The sequence below is a fragment of the Pipistrellus kuhlii genome, unplaced genomic scaffold (genome assembly GCF_014108245.1).
Source record: "Pipistrellus kuhlii isolate mPipKuh1 unplaced genomic scaffold, mPipKuh1.p scaffold_m20_p_5, whole genome shotgun sequence".
Taxonomy (NCBI): Eukaryota; Metazoa; Chordata; class Mammalia; order Chiroptera; family Vespertilionidae; genus Pipistrellus; species Pipistrellus kuhlii.
The window spans coordinates 75,497,407-75,521,807 of record NW_023425551.1 but is presented as its reverse complement, the minus strand read 5'-3'; the positions used below and the strand labels follow the sequence as shown (position 1 = coordinate 75,521,807).

At 40.0% G+C, this 24,401-nt stretch overlaps 2 protein-coding genes across 14 annotated transcripts in view; both read left to right on the top strand.

Annotated features, from left to right (window-relative positions):
* NFYA (nuclear transcription factor Y subunit alpha) overlaps positions 1-18,360 on the top strand; it is a 30,915-nt gene extending 12,555 nt beyond the window's left edge. For 10 of the 13 annotated variants that reach the window (XM_036413765.2, XM_036413763.2, XM_036413761.2 and 7 more), the window contains 7 exons: positions 1,437-1,583; positions 4,983-5,114; positions 8,124-8,229; positions 9,898-10,064; positions 11,910-12,083; positions 12,895-12,996; positions 15,952-18,360. In XM_036413765.2, coding sequence (XP_036269658.1) covers positions 1,437-1,583; positions 4,983-5,114; positions 8,124-8,229; positions 9,898-10,064; positions 11,910-12,083; positions 12,895-12,996; positions 15,952-16,005 — 882 coding nt within the window. In that variant the 3' untranslated portion in view covers positions 16,006-18,360. The remainder of the gene's footprint in view (positions 1-1,436; positions 1,584-4,982; positions 5,115-8,123; positions 8,230-9,897; positions 10,065-11,909; positions 12,084-12,894; positions 12,997-15,951) is intronic. The other 3 variants (XM_036413766.2, XM_036413764.2, XM_036413758.2) reach the window with 1 other exon arrangement.
* Positions 18,361-19,252: 892 nt separating this feature from the next.
* Positions 19,253-24,401, top strand: part of LOC118706018 (adenylate cyclase type 10-like) — a 36,655-nt gene continuing 31,506 nt past the window's right edge. Inside the window, 4 exon segments of the mRNA XM_045573160.1 lie at positions 19,253-19,330; positions 19,332-19,500; positions 20,306-20,410; positions 23,962-24,000. Coding sequence (XP_045429116.1) covers positions 19,268-19,330; positions 19,332-19,500; positions 20,306-20,410; positions 23,962-24,000 — 376 coding nt within the window. The 5' untranslated portion in view covers positions 19,253-19,267.

The window sequence follows — 24,401 nt, the reverse complement described above, 5'->3', positions numbered from 1 at the left end:
GAGTGCAGTGATGACAGCGCGGTGTGGGCCACATTGCAAGGCCTGGCGGGACGGATTTGGCCCGCGGGCCTTGTGTTTGACACATGTGCCTTAAAGGTTTCATTACTTAGGAAAACTTTAAATACGTAGTTCTTTTAATTATTCATGCAATAAATGTTCTGAAAAAAATCTATCCTGCTGAAACATACGCAGACATTGGAGTGACGAGGGATTTGATTTGGGGGGGGGGGGGGGAGAAAGGGAAGGAAGAAGCAGTGGAATCAAATTGTAAAGTTCTTAATTTTAAACGAATTTCTAAATGAGCAGTTTCACAAAAGCTAGGATTTCGAATATTTCTAAAGGTTCTGGAACACTTGTGAGGGGGTGCTTAATATCTAATTTACTCCTATAGGTCTGATTGATAATTTTATTGGAACATTTTTTTTCCACTGGCATTAAGAATGACTGTTTTAGTCATGCAAATTTTTTTGTAATATTATAAGTAATTTCTCAAAGATAGAATCAGAAAATGAGTTTTTGATTTTTAGCTATTCTGTTGAACATTCACTCCATTTCACTTTTTAAATGGCTTATATTTTGGCTCTAGAAAGCATTCTATTATCTAGGTATTTTTTATTGGGACTCAAAATGTTACAACAGAGCATTTACAATGGCCTGGCTTTTAGAGTTTTCATGGGAGCTTCAAAGTTGGAAATTTTTTTATATGCTTGAGTGCTTTGTATAATTTCCATATTTGTCATTGCTTCTGTTAAAATTAAAATAACTGGAGGTGCTGCAGGACCCAGTGCAAGGAATTCCATCGCAGATACTACTAACTGATCAGAAAATATTTCTAGGCAGTTTTTACTAGTAGGCTCTTTTCAACAACAACCAGAATATAAGGTGAAGAGAGTAAAATATGTACATTTCATATATGCTTGAGGAAGGGTGTTCTGCATAAGATTCTAGAGTGGCTTGCTACCCAGTCTCCTGCATTGTATAGTTTGATTTACTCCCTTAGGTTGATTAGAACTTATATTTAACCATCATCACCACCACTAGCTACCCTTCTCATTGCCTCCTCTTCAGCCCTCACTAGAGTTCATTCCTGGATATTAGTCTAAAAAGGCAAATAGTCTTGACATTTGTTTAAACAGTTCTTATGGAGTAAGCCTATATTTGGTGACAAATGCCTTATATCTATTGAGACTTCCCAAAGACTGGATATACTTCATTATGTCTGACTTTAAAGTATTCCACTTGGCCTCTGGTTAAAAATACCATAGATGCTTGAAGAAGATAGGACTTTAGACTTACTATTGGGGGTGGGGTAGGAGGAGGCTCTCCTGCCTTTCCCCCCTCTAGCAAGGCAGCAAAATAGTTCCAGTAATTGTCGTTTAGTAAAAACCATTTTGTGTCTTGTGTTATTTCATTGTACTCATTTTATTTCATTCTAGGTCCAGGGGCAGCCATTAATGGTGCAGGTCAGTGGAGGCCAGTTAATCACATCAACTGGCCAACCCATCATGGTCCAGGCTGTTCCTGGTGGACAAGGTCAAACCATCATGCAAGTACCTGTATCTGGATCCCAGGGTTTGCAGCAGGTGAGTGGTATGGAAAAGTGTTTAGGCAGACTATCAGAGGTTTTTAAAAGAATAGTTATTATAAGCTGTTTGATAATTGATATTGTTGCACTTAATTGCTTCCTACCCTCTCTTTGCATTTAGTCAGTAGTCCATCTTTGTAGTACCAGTGGTAAAGCAGAACTAGACATAAATTGTACATCCCTGTAAGGACTAATTAGACATGATTTTTGAATCAATGTGAAAATATGAAAATCTAGTTTTATAAAAGTAATTCATTGGGTGAGCATTAAGGGAGGAAATTTATAATCTGCTTTTGGTATTCTTGTTTTTGCCAGAAGTGCTATCTTTTTCATTTCTTTAAGTCATCTAGCAACTAATGAAAAAAGGATATTTCAACCCATACCCATCACGCATACCATACACTATATTTGGAGCAAAACTTAATAGCCTTTTTTATAATTGAAAATAAGTTAATAATATTTATCACAGGAAGTTAGGAAAAGAACAAAATGAGCAAAAAGTAGGTTAAAATTATTAAAGAAGAAAACCAACAAAAATGTAGACAGTAAATAAAAACTGATTCTTTAAAGAGATCAATAAAATAGATAAATCCAATGGAAAGACTGATTCCAAAACAGAAAACAAAGGTAAAAAAGACAAAGCATGTAGAAGAGATTAACAGAAGTAGGTAAGATGTTACATGCAAATATTAAAAGTAGAGTGATTTCTATCAATTTGGCAAAATTTAAAAAAAAATTATTATATCCCGTTCTACAATGGGTGTGAAGGAAAGGAAACACTCATTCTGTAGGTAATTTCAAATTCTGATGTCATTTGGAAGGCATCTTACTCTTAAATACATAAACCTATCCCACTTCTGAGAAACCTATAGGATGAAAAGCATTGATATATAGGGAGAAATGTACAAGTACATTTATTGCAACATTGTGCTACCAAATAAAGCTGTATTGTAACTTGAATGCCTATTAAAAAGAATAAGTCATACGATATTCATATATGAAACAGAAGGTTGTTAAAAAGAATAAACTGTTGACATAGAATGGTGGTTAATACTAAAGTACTTTTGGCAAAAAATAATTTGCACGGAAACATATACTATGTGATATTATCTTTGTAATTAGTAGCCAAAGCCCTATGTAATACATGTGTTTGTTAGCATGGAAATGGAATGAGGAAGAACTATTAATTTTTTACTATATAGATTTTTTTTTAATAATTAAAGTGATCACATTGGTGTCTTAATATTTTTGGAGGAATTTAATACAAGTTGAAAAAAGCCGTGATCACACTGCTTAACAATTCAGACTTCTAATTTTTCCACATTTCTTTGTTTTGTTTTGTTTTCAAATCTTCACCTGAGGTTATTTTTTCCATTGATTTTTAGAGAGAGTAGAAGGGAATATGAGAGACAGACAGACAGACATTGATGTGAGAGAGACATCAATTGGCCAACCTCTGCCCTGCCTACTTTATTTTATTTTTGCTTATATAGCTAAGGTTACTATAAATTTATTTGAGCATGATAGTTTTATTTTCAGTTGAATTCTTAGGGTAGTTACTTTGGAGTGGGGAAATTGCTTGGCTAAGGAGTAGGAACATTTTTAAAGTTATTGGCACCCTAGCTGGTTTGGCTCAATGGATTGAGTGTCAGCCTGCAGTCTGAGGCATTTCGGCTTTGATTCTGGCCAAGGGCACATGCCTGGGTTACAGGCTTGATGCCCAGTGTGGGTATGCGGGAGGCAGCCAATCAATGGTTCTCTCTCATCACTGATGTTTCCCTCTCCCTCTTCCTTCCCTCTAAAAATCAATGAAATATATTTTTTAAAAATAAAACTATTGGCATATTTTTGCCTCAATAGAGTTGCAGTTAGAATTAAATATAGTTTTCACATTTCCCCATGAATAAATGTATGGGGCTTTAAATATATTTCCAGTATGTATACTTTAACTCTTTCACACTATATAATTTCTGTCCTATTGCCTTCTCTTCATCCCCTTGCCACACCTTCTTTTCCACTCCCGAATGGAGTCCTGTGATGTAGTGTTAGGAACAGTGTGCTGGGGATGTAGTGATCTGACTTCATTCCCAGGTCTGCCATTAAGCAGGTTTTCATTTGTCAGTTTTCTCATCTGAAAATGCAGTTTATATCAGGTGATTTTTAGGGTTCATTCCAGTTCTAAATTCTATAATTCTATGGTATGTATGTATGTACATATTGGCCCTTAAGAGTCTCTAGCAGGGTTATTTTATTCTCCTCCTTCCAGGACTGTTCATGTAACTCATCAAACCAGCTGGGTGGCCCCCCAATAGGCCTTGATCGCCAGCCAGGCCAAGGGACCCCACCCATGCACAAATTTGTGCACTGGGCCTCTAGTAGATATATAATAGAGAAGTACCTAAAGGGTATTATGTTAAGTGAAGTAAGTTGGACAGAGAAGGACAAATATATAATTTCAGTTATATGTGAAATCTAACAAACAGAAACAGACTCATAGATACAGAGAATAAGAGATGATTGTTAGAGGTGAGCGTGGCAGGAGAAGGAAGAAAAAGGTGAAGGATTGAGAGGTACAAATTTCTAGTTATAAAATAAGTCTTGGGAATGTAATGTATGACAGTGTGTGTGTGTGTGTGTGTGTGTGTGTGTGTGTGTGTGTGTAGAGAGAGAGAGATAATATTCAAAATGTCCAAGATGCCATAATGTCACAACTGCTCAGGAGGAGGCTGCACACACAGGTGGGTGAGAAGGAACTGCATGCACAGTGAGGCAAGCCACAGATGGTGCAGGCCCGGAGGGAAGAGGGCCTGTCAGCCGTGGCGTGCTGGCAGTCCTGCCTCTGCATGTGAGTTACAGAGGAAACACCTTTTCTGACTGCTCACTGGCTAAGCTCCGATATGTAACTCGCGGTGTTTTTGGTCACTTGAGTAATAAGAATCCAAGAAGGTGATCTAGGGTTTTTCCACCTCACTCCTGGAAGGGAAAAGGAAGGTCTGCTGCTGGAGGGGCTAAGAAATGTCATATCCTGCCCTAGCCAGTTTGGCTCAGTGGATAGAGCCTCAGCCTGTGGACCACAGGGTCTGGGTTTGATTTTGGTCAAGGACATGTACTTAGGTTGCAGGCTTGATCCCTTGCCTTGGTTGGGGCGTGTGTGGGAGGACACTAATCGATGTTTCTCCCCCTTCCTTCCACTCTAAAAAGTCAGTGGAAAAATAGCCTTTGGACGAGGATTAACAAACAAACAAAAAAAGCAGAGCAGGAGTTTGGTCTTGTTTTGTTTTGTTTTTCTTTTCACAGTACTTTTCACTTTGTAGAGGAATGTGGATAACTAATACTCCAGGACCAAATGATACAGTGTCAAAGGGGTACTAACCTTTCTTTGTATTGTCTTCCACAGATCCAGTTGGTCCCACCTGGACAGATCCAGATCCAGGGTGGGCAGGCTGTGCAAGTGCAGGGCCAGCAGGGCCAAACCCAGCAGATCATCATCCAGCAGCCCCAGACAGCTGTTACTGCTGGCCAGACCCAGGTAATTCCACTAGCTCTGAACACAGCACAGCTGATTGAGAAGGGTCAAATAGCTGAGCCATATATTTCACATGTAGTAGAAATGAGGGAGAAAACCATAAAAAAAATATATAGAAAGAGAACTAAGATAGCTACATAGGTAAACACCTGAACTTGCTGCTGCGCACAAATCATATCAAGACTACAACTAAAAGACAAAACGAATATCATCCAGAGCCATGGGAATGCTGGCTGAGTGGAAATTCTACAACTAGAAGGAAAGAAAAAAGCACATTAAGAGATCTGGCGGCGACGCATGCGAAAGGGGCTGGCAACTGGGTGCACTGTGTCTTTTTCTGTCAGGAGGGAGTTACAAGCTCCTGGCTGCTCTGACCTCCAATTCTGGATGAGACTCTGGGGGCTCAAGACTCATTAGGGGAGAAACTAACTGGACTGTCTGGCATCGGGGCCGGAACGCGAAGGCAGCTTACTCTCAGAGGTGCTTGTAGCACTTCAGGGCAAAGCTGATGGTAGCCATTTGCTGTTTGCTCCACCCTGGTGATTCCCTGAGACCCCACCCCATCCATTTTACAACCCCATCCAAGCTGTTTTCAGAGGCTTTTGCATATGAATGAACTGGCCTTTTGCAATCTAAAACCTAACCAACTGCCACTGGGTCAGAGAGCACCAGAGCTTCCAAAAGAAGGCCCAACAGCTTGCATTGTTTTACAACTGGACCTCATCTGGGCACCTCCAAACCCCAAAGGAAGAGAAGGAATCTGCAGACCTCTCTGTAGCTCTTGCTGGATGGCCTCAGGCAGTGGCTGACTTTGCTACTCCTTGGAGATCCAAGAGCCAGTGTACCCAATGGTCATAGTGAGACTATACAGATTACATCTCTTCATATCCATAATAGACACACTCAGGGTGGGCAGACTCAGTGAGCACCAAAGCCCCACTGAAGCAACTCCTGCTCCATAAAGGTGTCTCCAGCACAGATGTTCTCCCATTATAGACACAAATGCTCCTCACAGCCAATTGGCCTAGAGGTCAATTTCTCCCAGTGATACCAACAGCAATCAAGGCTTAATTACCACATGACTGCACACAGCCTACAAAGGGGTACACCAAGAGTATCCACCTCAAGTAATTAAGGAGGCTGAGCCACTGGGCCCTATAGGACACCTAGCACACAAAGCCACTCTATCAACACAGGGAAGCAGCCAAAATGTGGAGACATACGGGTTACAAATGAAAGAAATGGAGAAAAGCAAACTACTGGTCAAAACCATGGTTATAAGGTTACTCTAAAATCACCTAAAAACCTCCAAGAAATATAGTGAGACCCTCAAGGATATCAAAAAGAACCAATCAGAAATAAAGCAAACACTGACTGAAAGAATAATATTCAGCCCTGACCAGTTTGTTCAGTGGGTAGAGCATCAGCCTGCAGACTGAAGGGTCCCAGGTTCGATTCCAGTCAAGAGCATGTACCTTGGTTGATGGCACATTCCTAGTAGGAGGCATGCAAGAGGCAGCTGATTGATGTTTCTCTCAGCAATGTTTCTAACTATTCCTCTCCCTTCCTCTCTGTAAAAAATCAATAAGAAATATTTTTAAAAAAAAGAATATTCAGAGATCCAGCAGCAGACTAGAGGATCCCAAGAATCAAGTCAAAGATTTGAAATAGGAAGAAGCAAAAAAACACCCAACTGAAAATGAAAAAAGAATCTAAAAATATGAAGATAGTGCAAGAAGCCTCTGGGACAACTTCAAGTGTACCAACATCCGAATTATAGGGTTGCCAGAAGAAGAGAGAAAGATACTAAAAACCTATTTGAAGAAATAATAATAGAAAACTTCCCCTACCCAGTGAAAGAAATAGACCTTCAAGTCCAGGAAGCGCAGAGAACCTCAAACAAAAGAAATCCAAAGAGGACCATACAAAGACACATAATTAAAATGCCTAGGACAAAAGACAAAGAATATTAAAAGCAGCAATAAAAAAATAATAAATAAAATAAAAGCACCAATAGAAAAACGGTTACCTACAAGGGAGTACCCATACAATTGTCATCAATTTCTCAACAGAAACTATGCAGGTTAAAAGGGAGTGGCAAGAAATACTCAAACTGATGAATACCAAGAACCTACAACCAAGATTACTCTACCCAGCAAAGCTATTGTATCATTCAGAATTGAAGATCAGATAAAGAGCTTCAAGCTAAAGGAGTTAATTACCTTCAAACCAGTATTATATGAAATGCTGAGGGTATTCTTTACAAAGAGGAAGAAGAAGGAAAAGGTAAAGTTAAAAATTATGGACAACAAATATCTATCAACAAGTGAATAAAAAGCTGATGAACAGAATAAACTGGTGAATATAATAGAATTGGGCATAGAAAGGGAGTGGACCAACAATTCTTGGGGGGCAGTGTGGGGGGGTGTGGGAAGAGACTGGATAAAATTGTACGCCTATGATGAGGACAGTGGGGGCGGAAAGGGGTTGGGTGGGAACCATGTGGAGTGGAGCTATGGGGTGAAAAAGGAACAACTAATAATCTGAACAATAAAGATTTATTTTTTAAAAATAATAAAATTTAAAAAAATAAAAGGGCGCAAAGGATTTAAATCACTGTTTCTTTGTAGTCTGAGGCAATAGAGACTGGGAGGAATAAAATTCTAAAATCTACACAGAGAAAATGTGTGTGTATGTATTTAAAAAAAAAAAAAAAAAAAGACCAGCCCTGGCCAGGTGGCTCCATTGGTTGGAGCACTGTCCTGTACACCAAAAGGTTGCAGGTTAATTTCTGATCAGAGCACATGCCTGCATTTCGAGTTCGATCCCAGCTAGAATGCATACAGGAGGTAACCAACCGATTGATGTTTCTCTTGCATCAGTGTTTCTCTCTCCCTTTCTCTAAATCAATCAAGTTACATCCTGGGATGAGGATTTTTAAAAAGAAAAAGACTACACGGCCTTTTGTGATATTTTAGAGTCTCTTAAAATGTGTTACAATTTTTCCAATAGACACAGCAGCAAATTGCTGTCCAGGGGCAGCAAGTGGCACAGACTGCTGAAGGGCAGACCATTGTTTATCAGCCAGTTAATGCAGACGGTACCATTCTCCAGCAAGGTAAGTATGCCCATTCATTTCTGTCTACTTTTGGGGGATTCATCTTTATCTCTTGAGCAAATTATGCTTCAGGAATTTTGTGATCTCTACATGATATATTTTTGAACAAAAAAGATTTTCTCTTAAGTCTTCATTGATTGTTATTAGGTCCTTGTCACTAATACATGATCAATGTTCATTCCATTTGGAGGAATCCCTAAGTAGTGGTTATAAGATTGAGCCTAATGAGGATGTAAAATACAGCATAGGCAATATAATCAGTGATATCCTAATAACTATGTATGGTGTCAGATAGGATCGAGGTTTATGGGGATGATCACTTAGTAAGTTATGTAATGTCTAATTACTTGGGTGTACACCTGAATAATAATGTATGTCAACTGTAGTTGAAAAATAATTTCTAAAAAAAGGACTGCTCATAAGGATTATATAAGCTTTAATCTTCTACTTAACACTTTCTAAATAGAAGATTGGAAATAGAAGTTGTTGCTTAGGTGTATTTTTATCAGGGCCACTTTTTTGTTAATTTATTCCAAAAATACTTATTATGTGCCTATTATGTATGTATGTAGAACTTTGCTAAGAAAGAAGAGCTTCTCAAAGAAACTCTAGTCTAATAAGAGAGACATACATGTGAACAAAAAAATGTAGTGCAGAATCCTTATGGAGGTATGTTCTAGGAATAAATCATGCACACAGAAGGGAGGGATGAAATATGGCTTGAGAGGAGAATGTATTTCAAAGAGGAGGAGATGGCTCAAACTGAACTGAAGAGCTTTTGGAAGCATTTGTCAGATAAGTCTAAAGAGAATATCTGATTCCATGACTAAAGGTTTGACTTATGATTAAGACTTACCAGTATGTGCCGAGACCAGTTTGGCTTAATGGATAGAGCGTCAGCTTGGGGACTAAAGGGACCCGGGTTCGATTCTGGTCAAGGGCATGTACCTTGGTTGCGGGCATATCCCCAGTAGGGGGTGTGCAAGAGGCAGCTGATCGATGACTCTCTATCTCTCTCCCTTCCTCTCTGTACAAAATCAATAAAATATATTTTAACAAAAAAAAAAAGACTTACCAGTATGTAAAATCCAGTGGATGCAGTAACTGTGCTTTTGTTATGACTCAGGAGAGGGCCTGAACTGGATTGAGCCCTGGCAAGAACTCAGAAAATGGTAAACACATTCTCCTCGGTGCTGCTGTTGATAGTTTGGGGACTAGGAATGCTTGGTTTAAGCTTTAGGCCTGCAACTGGCTGATTCCTTGTCAATTTAGGATGAACAATTTATACGCTTATAAAATTTCTATCGTGAAACAGATTATCCATATGTTCAAAAACTGGGGATAGCTATAGTCAGACTGACCCATAGAAGTGGAAGACTCCAAACTGTCTCGCCACCTGTTGAAAACTATTATTGTAATGCCAAGGAAAGTATCCATTTCAAGGATAGATTTATTCAAAGCTAGAACCAAGAAAATTAATTGGGTTTCAAAGATTGTGATTACATGGGTTTTATATAGTGAACCAGGCAGAGAGGGAGAGTGCTTTCCCCCCCTTATGCAGTTTAGTTTTTCCAAGGTGATTGAGTGTGTGCCAGATAGAAGAGGAACTAACTGTGTTCCCTTCTTTCTGTGTACCTGTTTTTTGTTTTATGTTTTATTTTCTTAAAGTTACAGTCCCTGTTTCAGGCATGATCACCATCCCAGCGGCGAGTTTGGCGGGAGCACAGATTGTTCAGACAGGAGCCAACACCAATACAACCAGCAGTGGACAAGGGACTGTCACTGTGACACTGCCAGTGGCAGGCAATGTGGTCAATTCAGGAGGGATGGTCATGGTAAGAATATTAATTCTTCAGCTCACTGTTCTCATCTGTAATTTCTTTTCCTACATATCGGTCTTTGCAAAATTCTTAAACTTGCAATTTTATGTCTCTCATAAAGCTTGTTAATAATGTTGACCTCTTGGCATTGAACTTGATCCTTAAGACACTTGCAGAGATCTATTTTTATAATAAACACTAGAGGCCCGGTGCATGAAATTTGTGCACAGGAGGTTGGGGGGGGGGGATATCTCTCAGCCTGATCTACACCCTTTCCAATCTGGGATCCCTCGTGGAATGTCCAACTGCCAGTTTAGGCCTGATCCCATTGGACATTCCTCTTGTAATCCAGGACTGCTGGCTCCTAACCAGTCACCTGACTGCCTGCCTGCTCATCCCTAACCGCTCTGCCTGCTGGCCTGATAACCCCCTAACTGCTCCCCTGCCAGCCTGATTGCCCCTAATTGCCTCTGCCTACCAGCCTGATTGCCCCCTAACTGCCATGTGCTGGCCTGATTGCACCTAGCTGCCCTCCACTGCCAGCCTGATCGCCCTTAACTGTCACTGCCTCAAGCTGCCCCCCCACCCCTCACCATGGCTTTCAGAAGATATCTGGTCTTAGTAGCATATTACTCTTTTATTAGTATAGATTACAGTGAACTATAATTCATTGTGAGGACCCATTAGTGCCAGGTACTATTCTTGGTGCTGGAGATATAGTAGTGATTAATCAGATTAAATGTGTGATATAAATACAGTGAGAAGATAGAGAAGGAAAGTTGGGTGGTATGTGAAAGCTAAATCCTCTTATGTCTAAATAGAATATCTGTAAATAGTATCTAAAATGGATAAATTAAGAATTGAGTAGCAGAAGCCTGCACAGAGAGGAGGAAACTACCAGAAGAAACAATACAGACATTCAAAGTTAACGTTGGGAAGGGAGTGTAGCTAAGGAGACTTGTCTCATACATTTAGTACAGTGTTTCATTTTTGTTTATTTAGAAAAATTAGTCTTAAATTATATAGTACCGTATTTTCTGGCGTATAAGACGACCCCCTAATTTTACAGTTAAAACATAGGTTTAGGCCTATATTCGCTGTATAAGACTACCTCCCACTTCAAAGAAAAGACTTACTTTGCCGTCAAGATCTGCAGGTAATTTTTGTGCAGTTTTGGTCTTTTGCCCCTGATTTTCGGTTGACTTTTTTTCATTTCAAAAGTCGTCTTATACGCCGGAAAATACGGTAAGTTAACTAAATTAGTTGTATAACTGTAGGCATTAAGTAGCACTTGGTAAATTTACCAATTTTTCATTGAACTGTTTTACCATATTGTCACACAATAGGCTTGGTGCACGAAATTAATGCACAGGTAGGCTCCATAGGCCTAGCCAGTGGTCAGGGCTGATTGGGGCCTGCTGGCTTTCAGCCTCCCTTCCCTGGCTGCTGTCTGGGGCCTTCCTTCATTTTCGCACTGTCCCTTGGTGGTCAGCACACGTCATAGCAAGTGGTAGAACTCCCAGTCTCCTACTCCAACTCCCAAGGGGACCCGTTGCATGTTAGCCTGTCATATATATAGATGATTACTGTCTGGATGACTAGATGGCAGCAGACATTCCTAGAGAATGGAGCCATGCATGGACAAGAATTTGGACCAGATTATGTTATTTCTAAGTGTGGCTTCTAGGCCCCCAATTGATAGATTTGTAATGTTTGTTTAAAATGCATTTAATGAAAGTGTTCTCCAGGAAGTGCATTTAACTGAATGCCCTGTAAAATAGATTACCACAGTTTAAGAAACTGTTTCCTATGTCTATACTTTATGTCACTATTTAATAAACTGGTTTTCTCTCAACACAGATGGTGCCTGGTGCTGGGTCTGTGCCTGCTATTCAAAGAATCCCTCTACCTGGGGCAGAGATGCTCGAAGAAGAGCCTCTCTATGTGAATGCCAAACAGTATCACCGCATACTTAAGAGGAGGCAAGCCCGAGCCAAACTAGAGGCAGAAGGGAAAATTCCAAAGGAAAGAAGGGTATGTTCTACTTTAGGAATAAGTTAAACCTTTTATATGGTTTGTTTCCTTGAGAACTTTCCAAACAACTGAAGATAGATAGCTGGTTTGCTTTTTTGTTTTTTAATATATTTTTATTGATTTCAGAGAGGAGGAGAGAGAGAAACATCAATGATGAGAGAGAATCACTGATCAGCTGCCTCCTGCACACCCCACACTGAGGATCCAGCACGCAACTTGGTCATGTGCTCTGACCAGGAATCAAACCATGACATTCTGGTTCATATAAGTCGATGCTCAACCACTGATCCACACCAGCCAAGCTCATTGGCCAAAATGTAATTACATGGCCATTTACCTGCAAATAAGGCAAAGAAATGCAGTGTTTTTACTAAGCAGCCATTTGCCCAACAAAAATTTAGCCTGTTATTAAAACAAAGGAGAGGATATTTTTTTATTTTTTTATTTTTTTTTCAGGTATTATTATTTTACTGATTTTCTTTTTTTTTTTTTCTTTTACATTTTTTTATTAAATTATTATTTGAGTACATATTTTAACATTCCCCCCCAACCCCGAGGATATATATATTAAGAGATAGTTATCTATGGGATATCTTTGGGGAGTCTTTTTTATTGTATTTATTTAGCATTTACTTCTTATGATAGTTATATATGGTTAGCTATCCAGTGTTTTCTCTAAAGCTTTCTCCATAATTCAAAGTCATAAGTGCCTCTGGTGGCTTTGATCATTGCTTTTTTAAACTATTCAAGATGGAATTAGGTAACTATGCTGGTTCTAGCTAGTAGTTAAGTAGTTTATTTCTGGTTTTAGAAATATCTGCATGAGTCTCGGCACCGTCATGCCATGGCACGGAAGCGTGGTGAAGGTGGGCGATTTTTCTCTCCGAAAGAAAAGGATAGTCCTCATATGCAGGTAAGAAGACTTGTTACTTAGTATTTTCTCAGGTGGAATCTTTTGCATTGTCTAAGCTTTTCCCCCCAACTGAATCTTGACAGCAACCTAAAGCTCCAGGAAATAAAAATCTTACAGTTGAATCAAAGGTTTAGACAGATTAAAGTTTGCCTAAGGTAAAATCTATATATAAAAGGCTAAGTGTCCGTCCAATCAGTAGCTATGATGTGCACTGGCCATTTAAAAATAAACAGCACAACGGACCTGGTGCCGATAAACCAACACTCGGCTTCCCCCAAGTGGGACACAAGCCCCAGCACCACCCTGGAGTGACACCCCACCAATCTCAGTCTATGGCTGCTAAGACTCTATAGTGGAAAATGCAGCCCATGGCCCAGCCCAGAAACTGTTGCTATGAGCGCCTTGTAATTATGTCGCGTAGCAAAGCCTAGCTTCCTCTCCCTAGCGACTAGCCTTGGAGTTTCCCAGCCAGGAACACAGCTTGCTTTATAGCCAAATGCAAACGTTTTACAGTTCAACCAAATATTTGTGAAGCATTTTCCCATGCTTCATCTCATCTTATCCTCAGAAGTCCTGGAGTAGGTACCGTGTTTCCCCGAAAATAAGACATCCTCCGAAAATAAGACCTAATGCATGGAAAGATAAGACATCCCCTGAAAATAAGACCTAGCGCAACTTTGGGAGAAAAAATTATAAGACATTGTCTTATTTTCGGGGAAACAGGGTAGATAGGAGACTTGGTAAACTATTTTCATTAGCTAGACACAAATAATTATATTAAAATATTTCTTCTAATTAATTTTTTTTCAATGTTCACGAATCCATGCACCAGGACACTAGTACTTTATAAAATGACACAACTGAAATTCAAACCCAGGCAGTGTAATTCCATAACTTATTCTGTAACTGGTTCTTACATCTAATTCTACTGATTTTATTGTATTGACATTTCTGAGTCAATGTATATTAAATAGAACTCTTGGTTTGTTTTTAATGCCTCAACCACTCATCTCAATATGTCCATCTACCAGTTACTAGAATTATCCAACTCTTCATTTTACCTCTAAAATATAATCTGAATCAGTTTACTTTTTTCCCTTCCAAATGTCAGCCTGGTCTAATCCTCTCTCTTTGGGTTCAGTTAATGTAATAGCTGCCTACTGGTCTCCCTTCTTTCATTCTTGCGCTGCTATAGTCCATTAGCCATATTTTAGTGTGATCTTTTTAAATGTATATCATATCACATCACCATCTTGCTTAAATTTCTTCTCCTGCCCTTTCGCATTTGCACTTAAGACTAAAATCTAAAGTGTGATCTTGGCTAACAAGGTCCTGAATGATCTAGCTCCTGCCTACCTCTGACTTCATTTCCGCCTACTCCTTAATTTTTATGCTCTTGCTATAGTGTTCATTTTTTGTTCTTCTGCCATTAAGACCTTTTGTTTTCAATATAACCAATTTGTAAAGCTTTTCACCCAAGTATCTCTTAATTCTGTGTTCTAACAATATGGCATCAGTCAAGTTACTTAGCCTCTTTTAGCCTCAGTTTTCTTCACCTGTAAAATGGGGAGCTATTGATACTTCACAAGAATGTGAGAATGTCATGCAGTAAGTCACATTAGGCACCTACTTAGCCTAGTGCATGTGAGAGCTCAGTAAATACTATTAGTATTCTCATTCATTAATGAAGTCCAAGCTCCAGGCCTACCTCCTTCAGAAATCTTTCAGCTTATCCTTGGATCATGCTAATTGAGACTTCAGTGCTGTGGTGTGAAAGAACTGAAGGTGGTTACTATGGAGTATTGCAGAAAGCTTCCACAGACAAATCCTTGTCTTAACGCTGTAGGTTGTGAGAAGCAGGAGGCAGAGTTTAGTGAAAAGAATATTAAATGGGTACCAAGAGATTTAGGAGTTAGTTCTTGCTGGGCTCCTGAGTAACTTATTGATTCTAGTCCAGGCAAATCACTTATACCCATCTGGGCATCTGGTTTATCTGTAACCTCTAGGTTACGCTGTAACCTTTTAACAAAGTGCGTCAAAGTAAATAAATCCCAATGTCACTTAGCTCTGCTAAGCGCTCAGCATTTAAATATAATGAGCAGAAAATAATGACCAAAAATATATCTATACAGTGAGTGGCCAGATTATTATGATCTCTGAACATATAGTAATCTAGCCACTCAGTATATATATATATTAGAGGCCCAGTGTATGAATTTGTGCATGGGTGGGGTCCAGCCAGCCTGGCCAGGGGGAGGGAACATGGGTAGTTGACTGGCCTGCCTGCTGGTTGAACTCCTGATCAAGGGGACAATTTGCCTATTAGCCTTTTATTATATAGGACATACACTGAGCGGCCAGATTATTATGTGTTCAAGGATCATAATAATCTGGCCACTCATTGTATATATACAGCATGTCCTACTGGCCTGGCTCAGTGGTTGAGCATCAACCTATGAAGCAGGAGGTAACGGTTCGATTCCCAGTCAGGTTACATGCTTGAGCTGTGGGCTCAATCCCCATTGCAGGATATGCAGGAGGCAGGCAATCAATGATTCTACTTCATCATTGATGTTTCTATCTTTCTCTGGAATCAATAAAAATATATTTAAAAAAATATATAGCATGACATGGCTTCTTTAGGTCTTTTTCTTAGCCACCTCTAAGGACCCTTAAACACCAAAGGTAGAGCACAACATAGGTATGCTATGAACTCTGGAATGTTCAGTAATGGAGTGCCAGGCCAGATCAGATGTTTAATCCTTTTAAGAATAAGGTTTATTGTCTTATTTCCAAATGGAGCTGCAATTAATCCATTTATGCAGACTTGCAAGCAGACCTTTGGTTTTCTTGGCAAAGTTGTATGTATTCCCTCGGTGATAAAGTAGTGAGAGCCATAATTCCTGTTGCTTTTGCAAAGTACTTTAATCATTATTATGCTTTCTTTGTCTCTAGGATCCAAGCCAAGCAGATGAAGAAGCAATGACACAGATCATCCGAGTGTCCTAACCCCAAGCCATGTGATGGAGATGATCAAGGTCATGTTCCTCACCACTGTTCCAGGAAATTGATCACTTCTTCCAATGGGACACTGATGATCACATTCTGCCCTTTTCTACAGGACAGAAACCCACTTAGTTTTTCAAAGTGGCTTGGTATTATAATTGCAGCAGTGTCTGGCAAATTGAAGTTGCAAGGCTTTGTCTCACCCTTTCAGTCCGGACCTATTTTAGACTGTTGATGACATTGACGTTTCATGGACTAGGATGATGCAAGGGACTCATGCCAGCCCAACAGTACCACACACAGCACTTAGATGTTGACTGGGGAAAGCCAGCCAGCCGTCTGAGCAAGGGAGAAAAACCTTCTCAAGCTAAACTACAACCCGGGAAGCTGCAGCCCACTCCTTCCCATGGAATCTAAACACCATCTCAGGCTAAGTGAATGGATACTGTATTCAGAGATGACTTCCTGGCATGGAAGTTCAATCTCATAATATGGAAATAATAAATTCTCTGAGATACATTCATCTAATCTGTGGTAATATAAGAATCTGTCTGCCAAGAGGATAGGTTGGTATTTTTGGACTCCCAAGCCAAGAAAAAGCTAATTCGGGGGATAGAATGATAAAAGAATCAAGCACTAAAAATAATTGCTGAATCTTTTTTTGTTTTGGCCAGTTGTGGTCTGCTTGTCAATTTGTTGACAGGTCATCTGGACCATAGTTCTTATTATGGCTGCTTATAAGACAATTTAGAAGGTATTGGACCTTGAAACTTCCTTTCCTAAGTAGAGAACAAAACAATACAACTATGCTGAAGTGCTGAGGACATTTGTAGTCACTCCTAAACAGAGAGACAAAATAGAGATTTTCAGTCATAAGCTTGGTGACAGCATTTGGAAAATAGAAGGGTTTGTGTGTGTTTCAGCCTAGAAGAAGAAGAGAGGTATATACATATATATGCCCATGTGTTGTCATATAGCATGATTTCTTCAGTTGATGGATGCCTGGTTTGGATCATTAAGATGAAGAGACTAATTTACATTATAATCTTTTTAACAACTGAAAGAGAAGTCTGAGATTTGGTCTTTGACACTTTCTGGAAAGCACTGTTCAATCAAGCTGTCCTGGATGTTCTCCAGGTTACCTCCTACACTTAAAAACATAGATGTTGGCTTCACTCGTGCAAGAGCTTTGTGCTGGCCCCAGAAAACAGACATTCTCATGTTTCCCATGGCAGCTGACTAGTTGGTGCCAGCTTCCATTTGCTTCCCCCTTTCTCCACATCCCTTGTACAGCAAGGTTTTCACATTGCATCTACATTTTGGGGACAAATTACAGACTGGAACTAGAGATGCCTATAGTGTAAGGAATTGGGCTACAGTTCCTAGAATGGGTTGTGTCTCATTTCTCTAATTGCATTAAGAGAGAAAAAATATTTCACTCTCTAAAGAAAACATCATAAGCATTGTAATGGTCTAAATAGAGGTACAGAGCTATGCAAAGAAAGCAGGAAGTGAAATATATTTCTAATTCCTGGAATCGAATCATCTCCTGGCTTCCAGATGTTAGAATGGAGGACTTATTCTTTGGTAGACTCACTAGAAACTTCCAGCTCATAACATGATTTTTACATGTTAACTTTATCCAGTAATCCCCAAATTTGTCAAATGACAGATTACTAAAAACAATGAGAAATTTATATCCCTAGGTTTGTTTAGGAATCTTTAAGGTGCAGAGTTCAGTTCAGACCTAATTTCTAGTACTTAAGCCAATATTTCAAAAATGCTATTTATTTATATCTGTAAGTTTGTACATAATAATTCCAGCCTCATTGTTTCAGAATTTTTTCATGCATTTGAGTTTTGCTTAAAATTAAATGCTTCAGTTGTCATTGCATTTCAGCTCATTCATGGCCCTTTTATTGTGGTCATTTTTAGCACACCATAATAACCCACAAAGTGGGGGTGGGGCGATTAAAGTTTGGATTTTTTATTTGTTGCTAGAAATCCTTTTATTCATTTTTCCTTTTGACTGTAGTGGTGACTTAGATATATTCAATAGAAAGAGTGAATGGATGAGTGAATAATTGGTTTAATACATAGTTAATTCATGAATGCTTTTTTTTTTTCTTTTTGAGGGTAATTGTATGTATTTTAATTGTATTGGTACATTGAACATGTCAGTGTGTATATCACTGGACCAACAACATTTTTGGCTATTGAGTGCCTGATAATAATGTCTTGATTTTCCTTGGGGACTCAATTATATATATTTTCTCCTCAGCGGTAGGGGGAGTACAGGTGATCTAATCATTGATGTCATTGCAATTGTTATTTTTAAAAATAAATTTATGAAAAAGTAATTTGAATTTTGAGAAGTCTACATATTCTTGGGTTCTAGGTTGTTTATAATGTTGAAATTGATCTCTATAGAAAAGACATATGCAGTGTCCAGGCCTCTTACCTATCTCCTTCCTTAAATCTCTTTTCCTTCCCTTTTGGCCTTCCCACCCTGCTGATAGGTATTTTCTGTCCTCTGTGGATTGATAATATATTTTGGTCTTAAAGGAAGTGTTATCAAAATGCAAAGAATTCCTTGAATAAAATTAGCCCACCAAAATGGCATTATTAGGTGTTGTAGAACTATAGTGAAAATAAAAATGTTTCGTTTTTATTTCTGCAGGAAAAACAAAAATACTTTTTCTCATTGTTAAAAATCCACAACGTACTCATAGTTGTATTGCTTTGTGTTCTCTTATGAATCTGAGCAACAGATTGGAAACTTAAGTACATCATTATCCTACAAGTCAGGAATTAAGAGAAAAACAGCCACAGGGAACCCTCCCAAGAGAGACCCAATTGGTCAACTCTGGCAGGCCACAGAAATATAAGAATCTCTCCCATAACAATTGAAATGGGCCAACAGTAAAATAGCCTTAACGTAATTTTAATTTAAAAGCCATCCTGAGTTTGCTTCAGCCAGATGCCTAAGGAACTTGTCCTTAGAAGTTCAGAGATGACCCGTTTCTACCCGTGATATGACTCAAAGTCCATCTACTAATCCTTATCCCAGATCTTTTTTGTTGTAAAAGCATCTTCACTATCATATTTCATGAAAAAACGAGGGCGTTGCATGTTTGAAAGCCCTGCTCTCAGCTGTCCCGGAAGCCAGGGCTAGGGCAGGCGGGTGGGCGGTACCGCTTTTGATTGGCGCTGCCACGGGGAAGCCCGCACTGATTGGTTGGTGGGCGGGGCCTCCAGGACCGCCATGCTAATTGGCTGCTACTCGGGGGGGAGGGGGCGCCTTGTTTCCGGTAGGTCGGCGGGCAACACCGCCCGCCGTCATGGCGACCGGCGACCGGGTGAGGGCGCCGCTTCGGTCGCCGGTGGAGGCCCGGTTGGCGGCGCTATTTCCAGACCTGCTGGTCTTCAGGAAGCCGCTGGCACCGGAGCCCAAGCTGGCTTCGGCCCAGGACGTCCTCCTGGGTGTCCACGTGACGGGTGAGGGCAGGGCCGGCGCGCCGCTCCCAGCCCGCCCCGGGCGGCGGACGTTGGGCCTCAATCCCAGAGCCGCCTTCACCGCCAGCCGCCCAGGGAACCGCCGTTTCAGAGCAGGAGGACCCCGTTAGGGATGATCTGGCTTAGCCCAGGGGTTCTCTTCACAAAGGAGGAAATTGAGACTCAAAGGGGAAAGCACTTGTCCGGGGCCACACGGCCGACTTTGAGACCCAGATCCTCCCAGTACCGAGCATTTTCCAATAAGTACTCTTCCTCGCCCACTTACTTTATTTGCTCAGTTCATTCTTTGGGTCTACAATTTGTGCCTACCATCGAGAACGAGCAGCTACATTGAGAGTCTGCCCAGTTAACGGGTGTTTAGGGAGTGTAGGTGTCATGGGTATGAAGATGATGGTTCCAAGAGTTCAAAATAAGAGTTCTCCAGAGAGCAGGAGTGTGTTCCCTTTGTGCTGCCTGTCTCACGTGGGGAGAAATCCTGTGGGTCCCTTGGCCAGGGGGCCATAGAGATTGGTGGGAGGGGAAGCTGGCCAGGGGGCCATAGAGATTGGTGGGAGGGGAAGCTGGCTGCCGATGAAAGGGGCTTTCGGGTGGCTTCACCATCTGCAGCTCCTGGAGCAGTGGCCCCGGACTTCCCCAGAGGCAGCAGCCCTCTGCCTGCCCACCACCTTAAAGGATGACGGAATTGCTAAAGCCCAAGACATCCGGTTCCTTCACCCTGGTCTGATATGTAGAGGAATAAAAGTTTAGGGTCTTCAGCTAACTTAATAAATTCTGCTTTGTTGGTTAGGGTTTACAGCATTAATGGACAGGTTCAGCCTGACCTGCAAGCCGAAAGATGACCTGGACAAACTGGCCCACATTTTCAGTTATTACATTAGTGACATCATAGAGCGTGAGTGACCATTGTAGGGAAGCAAGGCGGAGTGGTCTGGGCTTCTGAGGGTTTGTGATAGAAGGGGTCCTGGGATACCTTAAGAGGGACACTAAAGGATCATTCTTTCAGTGTCACTCAGACTAGTTCTGACAAGCTAGGTCTTGGTCAGTAGCTGCCATTCTGTCCAGTCTCACATCCTGTTGACTCAATGTTCAGAAACAGAAAAACAGCTCATTTTAACTTTGCATGTTTGTATTTTATTTCAAAATAAAGTATTTCTCAGGTTGTCTCTTCTAACAATGTAAAGGGCCTCACGTGTGCATATCAAATATAATTTAGAAAACACCTTCCCATGCCAGTAATGCATTTTGGTCCTGTGAGGTAGGAATGAGTGTTTATTTCCTGCCATGTATTAAACTCGTGCTTATTTGCCTAATTTGAAAAAGAAACTTTTGTTCATTAAACATGTTTTTGAGTACCTACTCTGACACGCACTATAATAGGTGCAGAGGGTGCAAAAACCAATTCTTCACCTTTCAGTCCAGTTAGGCCTACCCAACAGAAATTGCTCTGGCCCTATACCATTTAGTACTTACATAACATTCCTGTTCTTAAATGACAGTGCCCCATGCACTTATGTCCATCATTCTGAGATTCATCAGAATACTAACTTTGTGCCACCTCCTTTAGAAATGATTATTTGACTCACCTCTAACCTCTGAGGAGCAAGTAGTAAAGGTTTTCCACTTTTTCTCACCAAGTGTAGATGAAAGGAGGAGATAGAAGTTATGAATTAGGTAGAAGTTGTAATGTCAGGAACGTCTGGGTACCAGAAATACAGGTAAATAAGACATAGTAGCTGTCCTTCTGGAATTTCCATGTTAATGGGATAGACAAATGAACAATTATAGATTACACATTCTACAAAGGAAATAAATGGGTTTAATGGTTTAAAAAAGAAGAATTATAGGGTGAGAGTTTCTATATTAGGGTAGTCCAGTGGTTGGCAAACTCATTAGTCAACAGAGCAGCAAACCTCAGATGTAGCTCACGAGAAGCAATTTGCTGACCATTCGGGTAGTCAGAGGTGGTATTTAGGCTGAGGTAAATGATGAGAGGAACACCTTGTGAGGAGCCAAGTGTGAAGCATTTCAGACAGAAGAATGCCAAGTACAAAGTTTCTGAGATGGGAGAAAACTTGGCATATTCTGGGAAGTAAGGCCAGTGTGGCTAGAGCCAGGGTGGGGAACATCTGGCCTATCGGCCATATAATGCCCACGAAATCATTTGATCTGGCCTGGCTAAGGCAGTAGGGGTGAATTAATTAAAGCAGGCTAATTTTGAAATGGATAATTCTGTACGGTCCACAAATGATGTTATAAATATCCAAATGGACCTTGGCAGAAAAAGGTCCCCCTGCCCTGGGCTAGAGCATAGCTAGTGGAAGAAAAGTGGCTTGAGGTGAGGTTGGAGGTCATCAAGCTGTATAGGCCATAGTAAGGAGTTTGGATTATACAATGTCAGTATAAAAGGAAACTGTGGAAACGTTCTAGCAAGGGAGTGTGATCTGATTTGCACTTTTTTTAAAGCTCATGTTAGCTGCCACAGGGAGATTGGGCTAGAGGGAGCTGAAGAAGGGTCGGTAGTAAGAATGGAGGCTGGAAGAGATAATTGGAACAGCTGTGAAAGATGATGGACATTTGGTCTAGGGTAGTGGTTCTCAACCTTGGCAGCACAGTAACCATTTGGGGAGTTGAAATTTTAAAAATTTTACAGGTAATTCCATTGTGCAGTCAAGGTTGAAAACATTGTTCTCAAGATGAGATATAGCAGTGGAATCGTATGGCAATGGGTTGATTTTATATATAGCATTTCCCCCCCAAAAAAATGTATACACATACTTTGAATAATTATAAAGATGGTATTTATTAAAATTAAAATACATTTCATTTTAAAAATTAAGCTACCAACTGTTAAAATGTGTATACTTTTTTTTTTGGGGGGGGGGGTGTCACCCTGTATATTTTTTAGGTTCAACAGACAGGATTAGCTGATGTATTTTTTTCTTTTTCTTTTTTAATACATTTCTATTGATTTCAGAGAGGTAGGGAAAGGGATAGAGATATCGAAACATCAGTGATGAGAGGGAATCATTATTTAGCTGCCTCCTGCACGACTCATACTGAGGACTGAGCTCACAACCCGGGAATGTGACTTGACTGGGAATCAAACTGTGACCTCCTGGTTCATAGGTCAATGCTCAACCACTGAGCCACACCAGCCGGGCTGATTATTTTTTTATAATACTGGGAAGTAGTGAGGAAAGGACTCTCGAGTTTTCAGCTTTCATAACTGAATTGATGGTGGCATCATTTAACCAAAATGCAAAAGTCTGAGCTTTGAGAAAGAAAATCAGGATTCTGTTTTGAATATAGTGACCTTGGAATGTCAATAAGTCATTCAAATAGAGAAATCAATGCATGAGTTGATGGGGAAAATATAAATAAAGAGAAAGAGCCTAAGACTGAAGCTTGAGGAACTCCAGGGGAGGATTATGATTAGGGAGAAAGAACTACAAGACAGTGAGGTGTAGGATATTGTGCTATTTATATAACCAAATGGGAAGTAATATCTCTAGAAAAAAAAAGGTGGTTGCTAGCTTGGTTGAAAATGAAAAGTGTCTAATACAGTGAGGTCAGAAAATACTGAATTTAGCAAGATGAATGCTGTTGATTATCTTGATAATTTTGGTGAAGTGACAGAGATGGAAGTCAGATTGGAATAAGCTGAGAAGAGAATAGTAGAGAGAAAAAATTGAATGAATAGATATGAGGAGAAAATTGTACTAGTCTATAGTCAACTCTTGAGAATATTTTTATTGGGTATGTAGCACAAAAATGGCCCTAATAGCTAGAGAAGAAGGTAAAGTCAAAAACAGGTTAACTTTGTTGTGTTTTGTTTTGTTTTTTAAAATATTTATGGGAACGATCCAATAGAAGATAAGGGAGGGAGGGAAGTTTTTGAGAGGGTAAGCCAGGCTAGGATCTAGAGGACAAATGAAGGGTAGCTTTGAAGAGAACAAAAGTATTTCTGACATTTTAGAGAAGGTGATATAAGTAAACGTAGCTCTTTTTTTAAAATATATTTTATTGATTTTGTACAGAGAGGAAGGGAGAGAGATAGAGAGCTAGAAACATTGATGAGAGAGAGTCATCGATCAGCTGCCTCTTGCACACCCCGTACTGGGGATATGCCCGCAACCAAGGTACATGCCCTTGATATGCCCGCAACCAAGGTACATGCCCTTGACCGGAATCGAACCCGGGTCCCTTCAGTCCCCAAGCCAAAGCTCTATCCATTGAGCCAAACCGGTTTCGGCAAGTAAATGTAGCTTTGAGGGGAAGCTAAAAGGGAGGAAGAAGGAACCCAAACCTTGAAATAAACATAAAGACCTGAAAAGATATAAAGAAAAACTCAGTAGGTCATTCTTTTTATCATATATGATTCTCCTATGATCTGGTATAGCTCTGATTTTGATTTATTTTCCTCTCTCTCTTTCTCAATTTTAGATGTATTCTGTTTTGGAGGAGATATCCTAAATATCACAGGTATTTTTCAGTTTTTCTGAATATTCTAAGGACTAAGGAAGGAAGACTACACTGAGTGGCCAGATTATTATGATCTCTAAATGCATAATAATCTAACAACTCAGAATATATATCTATATATCTATATATCTATATATCTATATATCTATACATCTATATATCTATATATCTATATATCTATATATCTACATATCTATATATCTATATATCTATATATCTATCTATCTATCTATCTATCTATCTATATATATTAGAAGTCCAGTGCATGAATTCATGCATGGGTGGGGTCTGGCCAACCTGGCCAGAGGGAGAGGACATGGACAGTTGGCTGGCCTGCCTGCTGGTTGAACTCTTGGAAGAGGGGACAATTTGCATATTAACCTTTTATTATATAGGACATA